The sequence below is a fragment of the Perca fluviatilis genome, chromosome 13 (genome assembly GCF_010015445.1).
Source record: "Perca fluviatilis chromosome 13, GENO_Pfluv_1.0, whole genome shotgun sequence".
NCBI classification, from domain to species: domain Eukaryota; kingdom Metazoa; phylum Chordata; class Actinopteri; order Perciformes; family Percidae; genus Perca; species Perca fluviatilis.
This window is the reverse complement of record NC_053124.1, coordinates 36,987,951-37,004,606: the sequence shown is the minus strand read 5'-3', so window position 1 is coordinate 37,004,606 and position 16,656 is coordinate 36,987,951. Positions and strand designations below refer to the sequence as shown.

Here is a 16,656-nt window from a genome sequence, read left to right as displayed (position 1 = left end):
GCTGTGAGGACTGAGCTTCCTCTTCATCATCTTCACTCTTCACAGGGACAGGAGTGAATGGGAACTTGGTGATATCAGCCTCCTCCAGCCCTTGAAGCTGCTCTCCCTCCTGACTGATACACAGTTCCTCCTGTTCCTCTTTAATGTGTGTCTCAGGTTCAGAAGAGTCTCCAGTCTGGTCTTCAGTCTCTGGTTGTAAAAGTGGATGTGGATGGGAGTTTCTGGCTGGTTCTGGTCCTCCACAGTCCTCTCCATCAGCTTCTGTTGCCATGTGTTCAGTTGAGCTGCTGGCTGGAGTCTCTGCCTCTCTGTTCTCCTCAGTTTGAGTTTGACAACCAACACATTTATGTGTTTTGACCAGCGACTGCCAGGCAAATGTTTTCTGACAAACACTGCAGCTGAAAGGCCTCTCTCCTGTGTGAGTTCTCATGTGTGACCGTAAATTTCCACTCAATGTAAAAGATTTCTGACAGACTGAGCAGCTGAAAGCTTTTTCTCCTGTGTGAGTTAGCATGTGTCTCGTCAGATGTTGCTTGGTCCAAAATCTTTTTCCACACTCGGAGCAGCTAAATAGTTTGTCACCAGCATCACATGTTGAATTGCTGACAGAGACTTCCTCATGTTTCAGAGAGTTTAAAACTGACTGAGGTTCTCTGGTCTCCTTCCAATCAGCCCTGTCATCCACCTCAGGTTCTCCCTCGTGACTGCTCCACGGTTCCTCGTCTTCTTCTTTAATGTGTGTGGGGGGCTCTGGCTCCTCCTGGTCTACAGTGGAGCTATACTCCCGCTGCGTTATCACGTCACTAACAGAGGAATTAGATTGATCTTGTCCCTTGTGGACTCTCATGTGTCTATTTAAAGTTCCTTTGTCTATAAAGGTTTTGGTACAGACGGAGCAGGTAAACGGCCTCTCCCCTGTGTGGATTCTCATGTGTTTCTCTAAATTTCCTCTCGCTGTGAAACCTCTCTCACAGAATGAGCAGCTAAATGGCCTCTCTCCTGTGTGGATGGTCATGTGTATCTGTAAATTTCTACTTTGTCTAAAAGACTTCTTACAGACTGAGCAGCTGAAAGGCTTTTCTCCTGTGTGAGTGTCCATGTGCATCTTCAGAAGTTTATTGCTGGTAAATCTTTTGTCACACACCGAGCAGGTAAAAGGTTTCTCTCCTGTGTGGCTTCTCATGTGTGCCCGAAAACCTCCACTCTGTATAAAAGATTTCTTGCAGACTGAACAGCTAAAAGGTCTCTCTCCTGTGTGAGTTCTCATGTGTGCCCGTAAAGTTCCACTTTCTGTAAAACATTTCCCACACTCAGAGCAGCTGAAAGGTTTGTCTCCTGTATGAGTTCTCATGTGTCTCTTCAGACCTCCCCTTGTACAAAATATTTTCCCACACTCAGAGCAACTGAATGTTTTCTTACGTCTTGGATCATGTTTCAGAGAGTTTAAAGCTGACTGAGGTTCTCTGGTCTCCTTCCAATCAGCACTGGCATCAGCCTTAGGTTCTCCCTCCCTGCTCCACAGTTCCTCCTGTTCCTCTTTAATGTTTGGGGGGGCCTCTGGCTCCTCCTGGTCCACACTGGAGCTACACTCCTGCTGCTTTTTTACACCACTAACACAGGGAGTAGACGTTTTTTGTCCCTTGTGGACTCTCATGTGTCTATTTAAAGTTCCTTTATCTCTAAAACTTTTCTTACAGACGGAGCAGGTAAACGGCCTCTCCCCTGTGTGGATTCTCATGTGTTTCTCCAAACTTCCTCTCGCTGTGAAACCTCTCTCACAGAATGTGCAGCTAAATGGCCTCTCTCCTGTGTGCATGGTCATATGTATCCGTAAATTTCCATTTTGTGTAAAAGATTTCTTACAGACTGAGCAGCTAAAAGGTCTCTCTCCTGTATGAGTCATCATGTGCATCTTCAGAAGTTGATTGCGACTAAATCTTTTGTCACACTCCAAGCAGTTAAAAGTATTCTCACCAGTGTGCACTCTCATGTGTGCCCGGAAGACTCCACTCTGTGTAAAAGATTTCTTACAGACTGAGCAGCTAAAAGGTCTCTCTCCTGTATGAGTTTTCATGTGTTCCCGTAAAATTCCCCTTTCTTTAAAACGTTTCCCGCACTCAGAGCAGCTGAAAGGCTTTTCTCCTGTATGAGTCATCATGTGTCTCTTCAGCTGTGACCTAAAGTCATACGTTTTCTCACACTCAGAGCAGTTGAAAGCTTTCTTGTCAGTTTTAGGTCTCTCATCACAGACAGGAACGTCGTCATCTTTCAAAGAGTTTAGAGCTGACTGAGGTTCTCTGGTCTCCTTCCAATCAGCACTGTCATCACTCTCAGGATCAGAAGAGTCTCCAGTCTGGTCTTCAGTCTCTGGTTGTAAAAGTGGATGTGGATGTGAGTTCCTGGCTGGTTCTGGTCCTCCACAGTCCTCTCCATCAGCTTCTGTTTCCATGTGTTGAGTTTGTCTCTGATGAAGCTGTGAGGACTGAGCTTCCTCTTCATCATCTTCACTCTTCACAGGGACAGGAGTGAATGGGAACTTGGTGATATCAGCCTCCTCCAGCCCTTGAAGCTGCTCTCCTTCCTGACTGCTCCACAGTTCCTCCTGTTCCTTTTTAACGTGTTGGGGGGGCTCTGGCTCCTGACTGCTCCACAGTTCTTCCTGTTCCTTTTTAACGTGTTGGGGGGGCTCTCCCTCCTGACTGCTCCACAGTTCCTCCTGTTCCTCTTTAATGTGTCGGGGGGGCTCTCCCTCCTGACTGATACACAGTTCCTCCTGTTCCTCTTTAATCGGTGAGGGGGGCTCTGGCTCCTCCTGGTCCACACTGGAGCTACACTCCTGCTGATCCTCTTCACCAACAATCACTTTCTGAACATCTGAAGGGAAAGCTGAAACACAGAGAAAACAGTTTAAAACAGGAGTATGGTCAGTGGCAGTGAACATAGCTGAATGTTCACCTGCTCTACAAAAGGCAGTCTATCAGCTGTGATCACTTAGAGTGCTGTGTGTGCATGTGTGTGCATGTGGCTGTTAATTAGATAACTAGATTGTTGAATGTCCTTGCTTATCTGTATTTTAAGTACGTAATTTACATGCTAAAGTTGTTACACTGCTTTACTCTAATGTAGGGCTAAGACGATTCCTCGAATAACTCAAATCAGTCGATTACAAAAAATCCCTGATGCAAAATGACTTGCCTCGAAAGCTTCGTTAAATCAATGTTACCAACGTTGTATGCTGACGGTGTTTCCGCACGGATCATTATTACTGTTACACACCAGACGCTGCTCAGTCTGCTGCTGGCGACACATGCTAGAGTGTAAATAGCGAGGGCTAAGAGACAGGCTGGAGAAAACGACAGAAAGTCAGACCTGCCAACCTTGAAAAACCTTTTTGAGCAGCAACTTACTGATTTATTGTCGAAGTTCTGGTTCATGAACACGGCGGCACGCACGCGGAATAAACGTGCCATGAAATGTCAAATCTGTAAACATTTTAAACCCTAGAAAATAATTATGGTCAAGTAGGCTACTTGAATTAAATAAAACATTTTATTTAAATTATCGGTCATATTTAATACAATTAATTGGATCATAATATAATCCAATAAAATAAAATATATTACACTGCATAATGAGCACTTTTACTTTTGGTACTTTAAGTATATTTTGATAATACTTTTGTACTATTACATAGGGAAGATGTTGAATGCAGGACTTGTAACTGACAATCATTTGTAACTCTACTACACTGTTTTTTCTACTTTTACTGCAATACATGATCTGAGTAATAGTCTTCCACCTCTGGAAATCACCAACAACAGTCGTGCATGAACACCTGCAGCAGTGTTTAACACTGAAAACACACAGCTCAGTTCAGCGTTTCCTTGCAGCTCTGCTACAGTAGCAGCTAACCGCTAACGTTACCTGCCGGTCACATGGTCTCTAAACAGTCCGCTCACAGTGAAGTCCTGCACGGATCAACATGTGTTAGAGTCCGGCGGCTGGTCGCTCTGTTTGTTACGAACACCGAGCAGATTGATGCGCTCACAGAGCCAATCTCTGCAGATGTTACCGCTCGGTGTTTGGCTAGCTAATAAGCCGTTAGCCTGTTAGCTTGAGCTTTGAAGGCGCCGAGCGGCCAGCCAAAGTCCGACAGACACCAACACATTCCGCACATCCTCCGCTCAGTTTAACCGCTAACCCCCCGGTACCGGTCAGAGAGGCGTGTTTACTTTGGGTCTCAGTCCGGTGCGTCCAGCGACGCGCTCCGGTCAGTTTTTAATTAGCCTACATTAGTAACAGTTAATTTTGTTACGGTATGAACTTAATCCTAGGAAAGGCGAAACATATATAAGACCTTTGTAACGAACCTGTTTACCTGTTTTAGCCATAAGTTTTAGCTGCCTACTACAGGGCTCGACATTAAGGCTTGTCCGCTTGTCCGGGACAAGTGGATTTTTTGTAGGACAAGTGGAAGAGAAATTTACTTGCCCCACTGGACAAGTTAAAACTCAAACAAAACAAAATGCCATGTTACTTCACGTTATGTGCCACTCATTTAGTCAATGTTACAGAATTGAAACAAATACATATTTTACCCCACAATCCCGGGCAGCGGGTCGGCTGGCCGCTAACGGTAGACCCAGCCCGCTGTTCAGCGCATTCTCTGAAAGCGAAGCAGCATGAAAGCACGGCGAGCTAGCCGGTGTTAGCTTGCTAACTCCACCTTAACGTTATCTCCTCGCCACATTGTTCACAGAAAACAAGCTGAAAACAGAAGTCACTCGTGGCGATAGCAATGTGCTTTGTGTGGATGAAGCATTATATACGTTATTATGTGTCACTCATTCCGTTTACGTTACAGATTTTACTTTACCGATTTGAAACAAATACATTAACTAACGTTAGACCCAGCAGCAGCGGGAGAGCGGACCGCTGACGTTAGACCCAGCCCACTGTTCAGCTCCTTCTCTGTAAGCGATACAGCATGAAAGCACCGCGGAACCAACAAGCCAGGCAGCCGGTGTTAGTTAGCTAACGTTAGCATGCTAACTACGCTTTAACGTTACCCCGTCCCCACATCGTTCACAGAAAACGAGCCGAATAAAGCTGTCACTCGTGGCGATAGAAGTGTGCTTTGTGCGGATGAAGCATGAAGTTAATTTGACTCTCGACGGCTGGCTCTCTGCCTCGTAACGTTACTAGCTGCTCCGCTACTTGTTTGTAGCGGATTAAATATCAGGTAATAATCAACTGTAAAGTAGCTAGACCTTTTTAAAGGATCCCTTGGTAAGTGAAATTGTAGAAAGCAAAAAAACAAACACGTTGACACCAACATTTAGTGGCAAAATCCATTGTTATGTCTACAAAATTATTTTAGATATAGTATAAATTCAAGTCACCACTACCTCTGGTCAAAATATTGACTTAATCTCAATATATTGGCTTAGTATCGTAATATATTGACTTAGTAACTCAACATATTGGTTCAGTATCTCAATATATTGACTTAGTAACTCAGAATATTGACTAAGAATCTCAAAGCAATGAGAACATTCAAAATATTGACTTACAATCTCAATATATTGACTCAATATCTCAAAATATCTCAATATATTGACATAGTAACTTAAAATATTGACTAGGAATCTGAAAGTAATGAGAAACTTTAAAATATTGACTTAGAATCTCAATATATTAACTTCTGCACACCGGCGTGCAAAGTATAACTTTGTATTATGAGTCTGGAGATCCTTTTTTCTTGTTGAAGGGGAAATCTATTGTTGGGACACGTTTGTTTCTACTGTTTAAACTGAATTGTATTAATGTTGATAGTGTTTGGATGCTTTCAATGGTTTCTTCAAATTCTGCATTAGCAAAACACAAAAAAATTTATAAAATGATGAATCTTTACCCGGACAAGTGACTTTTGTTCATGGACAAGTGAAACGTAAATGTACTTGTCCGAAGGACAAGTGCCTCAAAAAGTTAATGTCAAGCCCTGCTACTATCATCAAGAGTTAGACAGACGGCTACTGCACGTCAACGAGTGAACTCAAAGCAGTCACCTGATTTTCGCGTAGTTTAAAGCGACAAATCGTATCACCGTATTTTGATGTCAAAATGCGTATCTACTACGCAAAATGCGTACAGGTTGGCAGGTCTGGAAAGTGTCCAAAGTTTGGAATCAGTTGAAACGTAATTAAAACAAAAACTCTGTACAGTGTGTCTACTGCAAAATCAAACTAGCTTACCACAATAATAGCACGACGTCAGTGCTTCAGCGTCTCAACAGAAAACATCTGAGTCTAACTTAATCATCCATTCCACGAAGGGGATCCGACAAAAGTAAATCAGAGTCCTATCGACGATGAAACTACACCAAACACAACAACTACCAAAAACAAAGACAAGAAAATATGTAGTGGTGACCACGATCTGATGTGAAGAGCCGACTTGTTGACTATCCCTTCGGAAAAACAGCTGATTGTTGCGCACCATTTTCTCTCTCTCTCTCTCTTCACAGAGAAAGAGCTGATCAACGATCTACTAGCATAAGTGTAACAGAGCTGTGTAGCATTGTAATCAAATATATAAATGAAAATAGGTTGAGTATAACTTATATACATATAGGCCTATATACAGATCAGTCTCAGGTTGAACCTTGTAGTTCTGAAAGTTAAGTTGTACAACTTAATGTAATGTTTATGTATGTTTAATGTATGCCTTAGTTTGAGATTGATATCATTTGAAAAAATGTTTTCTTTAAAAAACAATGTAATATGGCACTTGAATGCACTTAATAGGTTTAGTTTTTTGAGAGATGATATTGTAAGTAATATAGGCAATAAAAATGTTGCTTTTTCTGAAAATGTAACCAAACTATTGTTTATTATTGCTCTTCAATAAAACAAAAGTATTTCTTATCCGATTAATCAATGGAATAATCGTAGAATACTCGATTACTAAAATAATCGATAGCTGCAGCCCTCCTCTAATGTAATTAAGTCGGTTCATTATCATTATTTGCTACATATGGTTTATGCATTGTGTGATAGTTTTACAGTTACTTATTTCTTTGCAGAACCACACACACATAGTAATGACACATGTACGTTTGTAGGAAGGCATTCAGAAATGTCAACAGATGAGCGCATCAGCGCACACTGGGCAACAAGCGCACGTTAACACAGGCGTGCACCTACATAATAAGCTTTTTTTAAATTTAAAATGTTCAATGCCTTATCGCGCTGGTATGACCGAGCCCGACCCGAACCCGAACATAATTTCTAAATATCTGTCCGAACCCGGCCCCAGGCTCAGGTCGGGTATCCATCCTCTACTACATACACGCTCCAGGACTTTACAGATTGGCTCCAGTACAAGTCTGGGTGTCAAGACTTTGATAGCCAGTCGCCTAGCAAGGGGCAGAAAGAGAACCAGGGAGAGAGGGACGGCATGGAAGGCGTAATAAGTCTGTTCTCCATGGAGCTAAAAAAGCCCACGGAAAGGTTACTACATCCACTTCAACTCTGGAGACGAGGAACACTAAAGCAAAGATCTATTGTCCATTGTGGCAACAATGTGAATTACCTAAACCAGATGACATCCCCAGAGAAAAGACCCTGAGAGATCTCACAAAGACAAAATAGGTGGAGCCATGGCCCACCATTCCTGCTCCCCGCCCCCAAACCCCTGGTCAGTGAAACCGACCACTTCAATTGAGGAACTCCAGAAGTCGACTTTCTGCAGAGTCACATCCACAGCAGAATAGAGCCTCAAATTCCAGATGCGGACAAATTAAACACCTGGAGGGAGCTCCTTCATGTTACAGCGCTGGCGCTTCAGGGGGAGTTGGACCAGCATAGGAGTCCTTCGGCCGCGGACTACCAGAAAGAAGAGACCCTTGCCTTCCAAAGAGCCCAAAAGGACAGCTTCCCAGATGAGCTGCTACTGCTGAGCGCCAGTAAACCCGTCCCATCTAGTAGCCGCCTACTTACCTTGTCCCAGAAGTTTGACGAATCTCTAGTTCATTTAAGCCTATTGTTGAATTAGTTTAGCATTTCTTGCAACTTTAGAGTAAGTTAACCTGTGATTTTCTATGTTTTCATTCTGCACGGGCTAGCTAAAATGCATGTGGCTGTTAATTACAGATAACAGAGATTGTTTAATGCACTGCTCACGTTTGTATTTTAGGTGAATTATTTACATGCAAAAGTTGTTACACTGCATTACGATTATGTAATTGATAGTGGGCTTTTTCTTTTTATTTGCTATATATGTTTTATGCATTGTGTATGGTAACTTGTACAATGTTATTTCTTTGCAGAGCCAAGCACACACACACACAAATCTACCCACAACCACTTTGTACTGCTGCTTACTGTATTCTCATCAAAGTATCAAAAGACAGAAGTCGTCTCTGTCCGTGTTTTGACAGATACACCTGGAGCCGGGTTGGCAACCGGAATCAGCCAAAACAGTAAAGTTTATACAGTCCTAGTCTAGCCCTCACTAACACCTGCTTTCTGCCATTAGGCTGCTGTACTGTCAGTTACTGGCAACGCAACACCGGAATCCCACCAGGCGAGGGTGCGCTGTGTTCCAGCTGCACAATGGTTTTTGTACTGTACCGTAGTACCATTTGTACCGTACATCATACCACACCGGGAGCCTCTCAGAAGCGGAGCCAGTCATATACCTTTCACACTGAGGACTCGATCTGGGTTGAACCAGGGTTGACTTTGTGTTTGAAACAGTTAACCAGATCAAGAGGTGGGTGGGATGCCGGTCGGACTATGGCGTCAGGATTATATCATATGTCGGGAGCGCAACAAAAAATACAGGGCAATTTATCGATATGATATTGATATCATGATATGAGACTAGGCATTGTCTTAGATTTTGAATATTGTAGTATCACAATATGGCATAAGTGATGTAATTTTCTGGTTTTCTAGACTTACACCTCATTTTGCGCCGGCTTTGTAATGCCTACTTAATCTGCACTTTATGTAGCCTATTGTATTCTGTATTCCTGTATTGTACTGAATGTGAAACTATATGTTGTCCTGCACGCTTGTGCTTTTCTTTGCCAGGTCGCCGTTGCAAATGAGAACCTATTCTCAACGGCCTACCTGGTTAAATAAAGGTTAAATAAAAATAAATTGTCCACTACCACCAGTACTGTACACGTGCCACTCACCTCTATTAAAAAAAACTGAAATGATGAATTATTTGGACTAATATTAGAGTAATGTATGTTGATGGATAATCACAGACTGGTGTATGTCAAAGTTTAGTCTGAATACTGTTTAGAGACATTTTTTTCAAATGCTATAAAATTGAAGAAAACAGTCCTAATGTAATGAAAGTCTAGTGACCATTAATTGTACTTGCGAGGAGTGTTGTAGGGAACCATCCGTGTTAATTTGGGGTAATTTGGTTAAAAAGAAACCCATATTTCTGATAGAAATATTTTGATCCACGCAGCAGTAATCCTGCACACAACTCGCTTTGGTCGGTAGTCAGAGCTTCTACTACACAACACCAACAGGTTTTCTTGTGAGGACTTCTGGCAACAGAAGTAGAAATCATCAGAATCATTTTCTTCTTCATCCTGTTTAAATATGTAACTGTGTTTAAATGTTCCTGTTTTTGAACAATCTTTTACACATGTGCCAAAGTCTCACACACACACACACACACAAATCGGTCCCTTTGCAAATTTTGACCAAGCCGCATAGGAGTTTAGCTTCACAATAACTGTTGTCCCACCTAGTTGTGCGTCGAACCAGAAAGACAGAAAGACGTTTTCAAACTGCAATTATGCGACACTCAAAGAAGAATTTGCTGACTTTAACACACACACACACACACACACACACACACACACACACACACACACACACACACACAAAATTAACAACTAATGTCCTGTTGTAAACGTGACTGTTGATATCAAAGAGCCTTCCCAGTGTGTAGCAGCTTGGTTCTGTTACCTTGGTGGATGGAACAGTGAGAGGACTGTGTGTGCTGACTGTTCTCAGAGTCCATGTCAGAGTTTAGAAAAGTCTCTCTTCACACTCACTGCTGGCCCACCTGGGTTGGACGAAATACGGAGAAACAACAGCAACACGTTAGCAGGAGCTAGCTGCTAGCGGCTAACCCTAGCTTTAGAACAAGCTGGAGAAACAACAACACGTTAGCAGGAGCTAGCTGCTAGCGGCTAACCCTAGCTTTACAACAAGCTGGAGAAACAACAGCAACACGTTAGCAGGAGCTAGCTGCTAGCGGCTAACCCTAGCTTTACAACAAGCTGGAGAAACAACAGCAACACGTTAGCAGGAGCTAGCTGCTAGCGGCTAACGTTAGCTGTAGCAACATGTACCGCGTTTCAACAACAGACCTGCTCTGTGTAGCTTCGTTTCAGCTTTTAAAACCACATCCAGTAGTTTGGGACCTTTCGTTCTTTTAGGGAACTAAACACTGGCGCCTTTTACTCCGCCGTCTGATGGATGGATTAGAAGATATTATCAGTTAGCCACAGTGAAGACTATAGAGCTTCCGGGCAGAGAAGTAGCAGAGTTTCAAAATAAAAGCCCCATGAGTTGTTTTTTTCTTTTCCAGAGAAAGACGTTTTTTTTTAAATCTCTGAGTTCAACTGTCAGTACTTTTGTAGCTTCTATGAATCTCTGTAGTTTAAAGTTTAGTTTCTTTCCTGTTTGTACTTTCAGATATCAGATTTATTGTTTCGTGATCATGTATTATTGGTGAAAATTTTTTTTAAAAAAAAAAAAAAAAAAAATTTTTTAAAAAGAAAATAAATAAATAAATTTTTTTTAAATAACAAAAAAATTAATGCAAAAAAAACCCCCCCCCCATTTTAAAAAAATTTTTTTATTTATTATTATTTATTTCAATATCATTATGTATCAAATTTAAATATAGGGCCTAAAAATTAAATGAGTATAGTTATAGCATTTATAAAGCATTCACTTGTTCTTGTTGACTGGGCTAAACCAGTTTGCCTGCTGTTGTTCTAACATTCCTGAGGGTGGCAGCAGAGACAATATCTATAAACTATTCCCTCTAATAAACTATGGTCATGTAAAGCATGGGATTATCTGATTTTTTCTATTCTAAAGAATCTCTTCTAGTTTTTGTTTAACTGTTAGACATTGTTGTTGTGGCATTATTGTAAAAGGTACACAGTCATTTTAATCTATTTTATTTCAATTGAAATGTTATTTTAAGATTACAACATGAGCACATTTATTTTTTTTGTCCCCATGAAACTAAATTCTGAAGTTTAGTTTCATGTGCTCACACAAATCTTTCATGTGCGCACGCAAAACCTAAAATTGAGTTTCATGTGCTCACACAGACGCGTAACTGTCGTTAAGTAGGGTAAGCGGTGCTTACGGGCTGGACCAATCAGGGGCCCGCATCACTGGAAGATGTTGGTTGACAGCCGGGGCCCCCTATCGCATTTTCATTACTCGCGACAATCCCAGCAGTCCCACGTGCAGCCACTGACCAAGCGGGAGTGAGAACTGGTCAAATTAATTTCCTTGTTGCTGTTATGAAGACGAGACATGTGTGACTCAAACATCTCACATTTACCAACAAAACATACAGCGAAAGACGCGCAAAACATTTCAGACCGTCCTGCCAACATGTATACCTTTTAACATCACTGTACGCTGCTGTTTCAATACTCTGCTGCTCCATTTACCCCGCGACTGACGCGCGCACACACAATCACACACGGTGGATGCAGGGAAAAACGCAGATGAGACGACACGATGCGACCTAAATTGAGGACAGCTACCTCGTTATTGTAAGTGCAATGATAAGTTAAAGTCCAATAAGTCCTTTATCAAACCGTATGAATGTGACTGTGTGTGTAGCCAGGATAGGAAATGAACTAACAATGTACAGATCAACAAGCCACTGACATATATGTTCATATTTGATTAATTCAATAAATTATAATTTTTTGTCATTTTTTGTCATTTTCATATTATACCAACATTTGCAGCATCCTGAGCCTTTTTGGTAAGGTTCCCTAGAAAATCTCAGCCCAGAGTAATTAATTAATAGTAATAATTATTATTCTCCCCAAAACAAGTTTCCTTTTTATTTTTAAAGAACTATAAAAAAAAGACTTTCACTGTCTTCTGCAACTTCATTGCAACAAACATACAAAAGCAATTTTAATCGCAATTTTTTACAAAATCTCTGGTGAAATCAAGCATTTTGGGCCGCAACAATCTCAAAAAAAGGCCGCGAAATCCTGGAGGGATTGCCCTTGTGTGTCTTTTCATGTGTTATTGTGCGCATTCACCAGTGTTTTGTTGTTGTGGTGCGCGTAGGCTACTCCTGATGTTGTCAGTCATCTCATCTCTTATATGCTGTGTCTCTATGATCCTGTCCTATTCATGGTAGCCTACTCGTGGACATTGCGCCTTCATCGCATGCTGTAGTAGGGGGGCCAGCCTTGATAAACCTCTCAGTACATGTGCACCTGCTCTACCCACTGAGCCAAACCGGCCACGACACATTTTTAAAGGACAAAAAAACAGTTATGTAACTCTATTAACTTGATAGACAAATTTTCCAAGGCTTCAGATTTGAGATAGAATATGTCCAAATGTGAAATCTACGGTGGCCGACAGGGGCAAATGCCCTGCAACTTCAGGAAACACATGCAAATAGACAAAACACAAGCAAATTAAGAAAACAACTACATTAACAAAACTGCTTTGCTTGCTCCATTGTGTTGTAAGTAATACTTCCCTGAAAAAGTTATTGTATTCATTAGCATGATTGCCGTACTGTTTAGTTCAAAAACATCCAAAACACCAAAGGAAGACGAGCCGACCAAACGCAAGCTTTTATTTTGAAAGGTCGAAGCTCGAGCACGGCACTAGCGTCCCTGCTGAGACGGGAGCAGAGACTGTATATTACTAATATTATATTATGTTATTAATAAGGACATGAGACAGGAGTTCTCTTTTTACTATGCAGCCATACCCGACTCTAATAAAAAGGCAGAAAAGGGGTCGAAAATCCAGCTGATCAGCTGTTCCCTCTAGAGGTCTGGAGAACTTCCGTTGTGAAATCTGGATGCAGCGTTTTTCTTTTGCATTTGTTTTCGGGGTTTGTGTGCTTTTCTTTTTGCATCGTTTTTTATTCGCATCGCGTTTATGTATTTGGTTGTGTTGTGTATTTGCATCGCGTTTGCTGAATGCTGCGCATGTGTTGTCAAATTAATGAAGTTGTTTTTCTTTTTGCATCGCTTCTTTTTTCGGGGTTTGCTTTTCTTTTTGCATCGTTTTTTAAATGCAGCGCGTTTTATATTTGGTTGTGTTGTGTGTATTTGCAGCGCGTTTGCTGAATGCTGCGCATGTGTTGTCAAATTAATGTAGTTGTTTTCTTAATTTGCTTGTGTTTTGTCTATTTGCATGTGTTTCCTGAAGTTGCAGGGCGTTTGCCCCTGTCGGCCACCGTAGAAATCTTATCTTTGCATAGCTGTGCTGATTGTGTTATTGGAAATATCCCAGTTAAGGATTCCGTTAAGTATCTGGGTATATGTATAACTAGAAATCTTATTGCTTGACAACATCTACATTTTTCAAGTATACTAAAACTATTTTTAACATCTGGCTTCAAAGGGATTTGTCTATTTTGGGCAGAGTTCTCCTCTCTGAAGCAGATGGCCTATCTCTCGTTTCGTATATCCATCTTTATCCTTATTTGTAAATGATTCAACAGCCACTGACGTAAATCAAATCTTTTTGTATTTTATTTGGAAAAATAAGTCACATAAGCTAAAGAAAGATGTACTTTCCAGTAGTAAAGCAGAAGGAGGTATTGAAGTCCTAGATTTCACTGACACTGTGAACACCTTTAAAGTTAATTGGTTAAAACCCTGAGTCAATTTGGTATTTTATCCCAAAAAAAGAAAACACTGTTTAGAAACCAAAGTCCGCTCAAAATACTCGGTTACAAGTCAAGGTGCAAAAGTAGTTGTATCAAAATAAAAGATGGTGCATTCAATAAGGTTCTTTATTTGGCATGTGCACAATAACCAAAAACACAAGTTAAAGCAAAATCTACACAGGAAAATACTCAAAGTACAAAGTCAAAGTACCTGAACAATGTGGGTGCCCAGGGTTACCGTAGAAAGTCAAAAATCATCTTTAAAAAACAAAAGAGCTTCAATAAAATCAAGACGGAGAAACAAGCAGATCAAATCATTTCTAATGAAGGAAGACAGGGAGGATAAAATCAGATAATAAATCAAATATAGTTAAACAAGAAAAACAGCACATTAATGACAAGTTTTGCTTCTTATTTAAATGATGCAAGTTACAGAACATCCCATTTCTTACTATTTCATTCAGCTTTTACATTTCTGAGACATTCAGACTCAGGCTGCTTCCACATCTGGAGTTTGCTTCATTTGCTCCAACCAAACGGAAAATAAAAATCCTCCATCGCGGCCTTTTTCAGCCGTCTGGTTTGCTCTGTCCCAATCCAGCGCGTTCTCCTGAACGGGTCCGGATGATATCGTGCCGATAATGTCGGCGCACCAAGACGTCAGATGTCGTACCATCCCAGGAGACTGCCGGCTGGTCACGTGACATCGGCTACAGAGCTTGATGACGCCGAGAGGCGGTTGCTCGCTGTTTAAGCCGCTACAGGCTACAGGGCTTCCTGCCGCTGGCTACAGGCCTCTGTCACAGCTCGGCCGTATCAGCAGCAGTAGTGTAGTCTATGTATTGTAGTGGGTATACTGTACCATATATATATATATATATATATATATATATATATATATATATATATATATATATATATATATATATATATATATATATATGAAAAAAAAAAAATCCTGGCTCAGAATGGGCTTTTGGGTGAGGTCTGGGTGTCCTCCCCCAGGGTTATTTTGAGCGCCAAAGACTTAATTTCCTGCATTCTGATACACTGTTATGGACCAATGTATGATGTGAATAGCTTTATTTATCCTATGAGAAGGAAAACAGATGACATTCAAAATATATCCAAAATATCATTGAATATAAAGCAGTAAGGGAGCTTTCACATCGGGGACCTGAGCCTGGATCACTAAAGTTGAACGACAAGGCAACGAGGACGAAGTAAAATAGGCTACTTATAATCTTCAGATGAAGATCTGTGAGCCTGAGTCGGTCAGGGTCCGGTTCTGAACCAGCTTCTGGATCAGAGTCCTGCGCTTCTGCAGCTCTGCTCGGATGAACTGCAGCTGCTGTATCTGCATGGCCTGGATCTGGTCCTGGTCCTGAAGCGTCTGGTCCTGGTCCTGGTTCTGGTCCGTCTGGACTCTAGTAGAGACAATAATACATGTTAGATGCCCAGCACACCTTAAAGACAAGCTGGAAGGTTCAGCGTTGATTTGTCTTTTTATTCCTGCTGATTTAAGTTTGAAGAAACTATTTTACTTGTTTTGTTTTTACTTCTTCAGGAAGTAAACGACGACAGATTTTTTTCGTGATGTAAGTGAGATAGACGGATGAAAAGTAAGCCGAAAACAACAACATCCTGATGAGGAGATGTGAAAAGTCTGAAATCATGCTTTGTCTGGTCTGTCAGCAAGACGACAAGCAGAACAACTTTTAAAGTTTGGTCCATCAGGCCAAACATTCTACAATCATTTGTTCCAACATTTCTGATTCATAGTGTCCATATACGCGTTGTTATCACGGATGGGATCGCCCCGCTTCCCAGCATTGCACGCTAATGAGCTCGCCCCCAGTTTCTCTCTACTGACCAATGACAAGCAAAGAAAACAGGCTCCGCCCTCCTACAACCGTGATGGCTGCAGCTGATTGGACAAACACGTCACGTGGGGGCTGGCTGCTCCCGGATTTCAAAACAGACCATAATGACGGCTCATTCGTAATACGATCTGGTATTTTATGAAAATAGTTCACCGAAATGTGTTTCTGAAAACATTTTAAATGAGGAATAGGTCTCTCAGCAGCTGAATTTCTTCATTTCAGATCAACTAAGGTCAGATTAAAAGATTTCCGTTACCTTAAAATAATGTTTCCAAAATCGTTTCAGTGGTTCATCAACTCGTAACAGGGTGAACTTCTGCATGTGTGAGGTTTATCCAAATCCAAAATCCAAATCTATTTATGAAGCACATTTGAAAACAACAGCAGTGGACCGAAGTGCTGTACAATCTGAAAAACTTTGTAGGAGCCAACCTAAAATGTAGAGGGGAACTGATTCCAGAGTCTGGGGGCTCCTACTGCAAAGGCACGGTCTCCCCTATCGAATATTTATTGAATGCATTGGATGAGATAATGTATGCTTATGTTTGAAGGATGTTTATTGTGTGTTTATGTGTGTTTATGTGCGATGCGTTGCTATTTTCTGTTCTTACCTGAGATACCAGCTATCGCTCAGGCCGTAGTCGAGCCCACACATCCCGAGCCGGGGCCACAGGCGGCGGGGCAGCCGCCTCTCCAGCATCAGAGTCGTAGCTACCACCTTCACAACATCAACACAGCTCGTTACCACGACACAGCAATGCACAGGGACATGATGATGTGTCTGTGTCTTTAGATGCAAGTCCACAGAGACTTGGGAGCGCATTTT

General features: G+C 41.5%; 1 protein-coding gene across 1 annotated transcript; it reads right to left on the bottom strand.

Annotated features, from left to right (window-relative positions):
• Nucleotides 1-14,909: 14,909 nt before the first annotated feature.
• LOC120571069 (transient receptor potential cation channel subfamily V member 5-like) lies at nt 14,910-16,654 on the bottom strand. The gene is made up of 2 exons (XM_039819773.1): nt 16,442-16,654; nt 14,910-15,374 (listed from the first exon to the last, which is right to left on the bottom strand). The coding sequence occupies exons 1-2, from the start codon at nt 16,651-16,653 to the stop codon at nt 15,194-15,196; spliced, it is 393 nt and encodes a 130-aa protein (XP_039675707.1). The 5' UTR covers nt 16,654; the 3' UTR covers nt 14,910-15,193.
• Between the last annotated feature and the right edge of the window lie 2 nt (nt 16,655-16,656).

Excerpts from the sequence above, each read along its gene's own strand:
- LOC120571069 (XM_039819773.1), bottom strand. The coding sequence starts at position 16,653 with ATGCGCTCCCAAGTCTCTGTGGACTTGCATCTAAAGACACAGACACAT. Across the intron at positions 15,375-16,441 it reads AGCGATAGCTGGTATCTCAG|AGTCCAGACGGACCAGAACC; the intron begins GTAAGAACAGAA and ends TGTCTCTACTAG.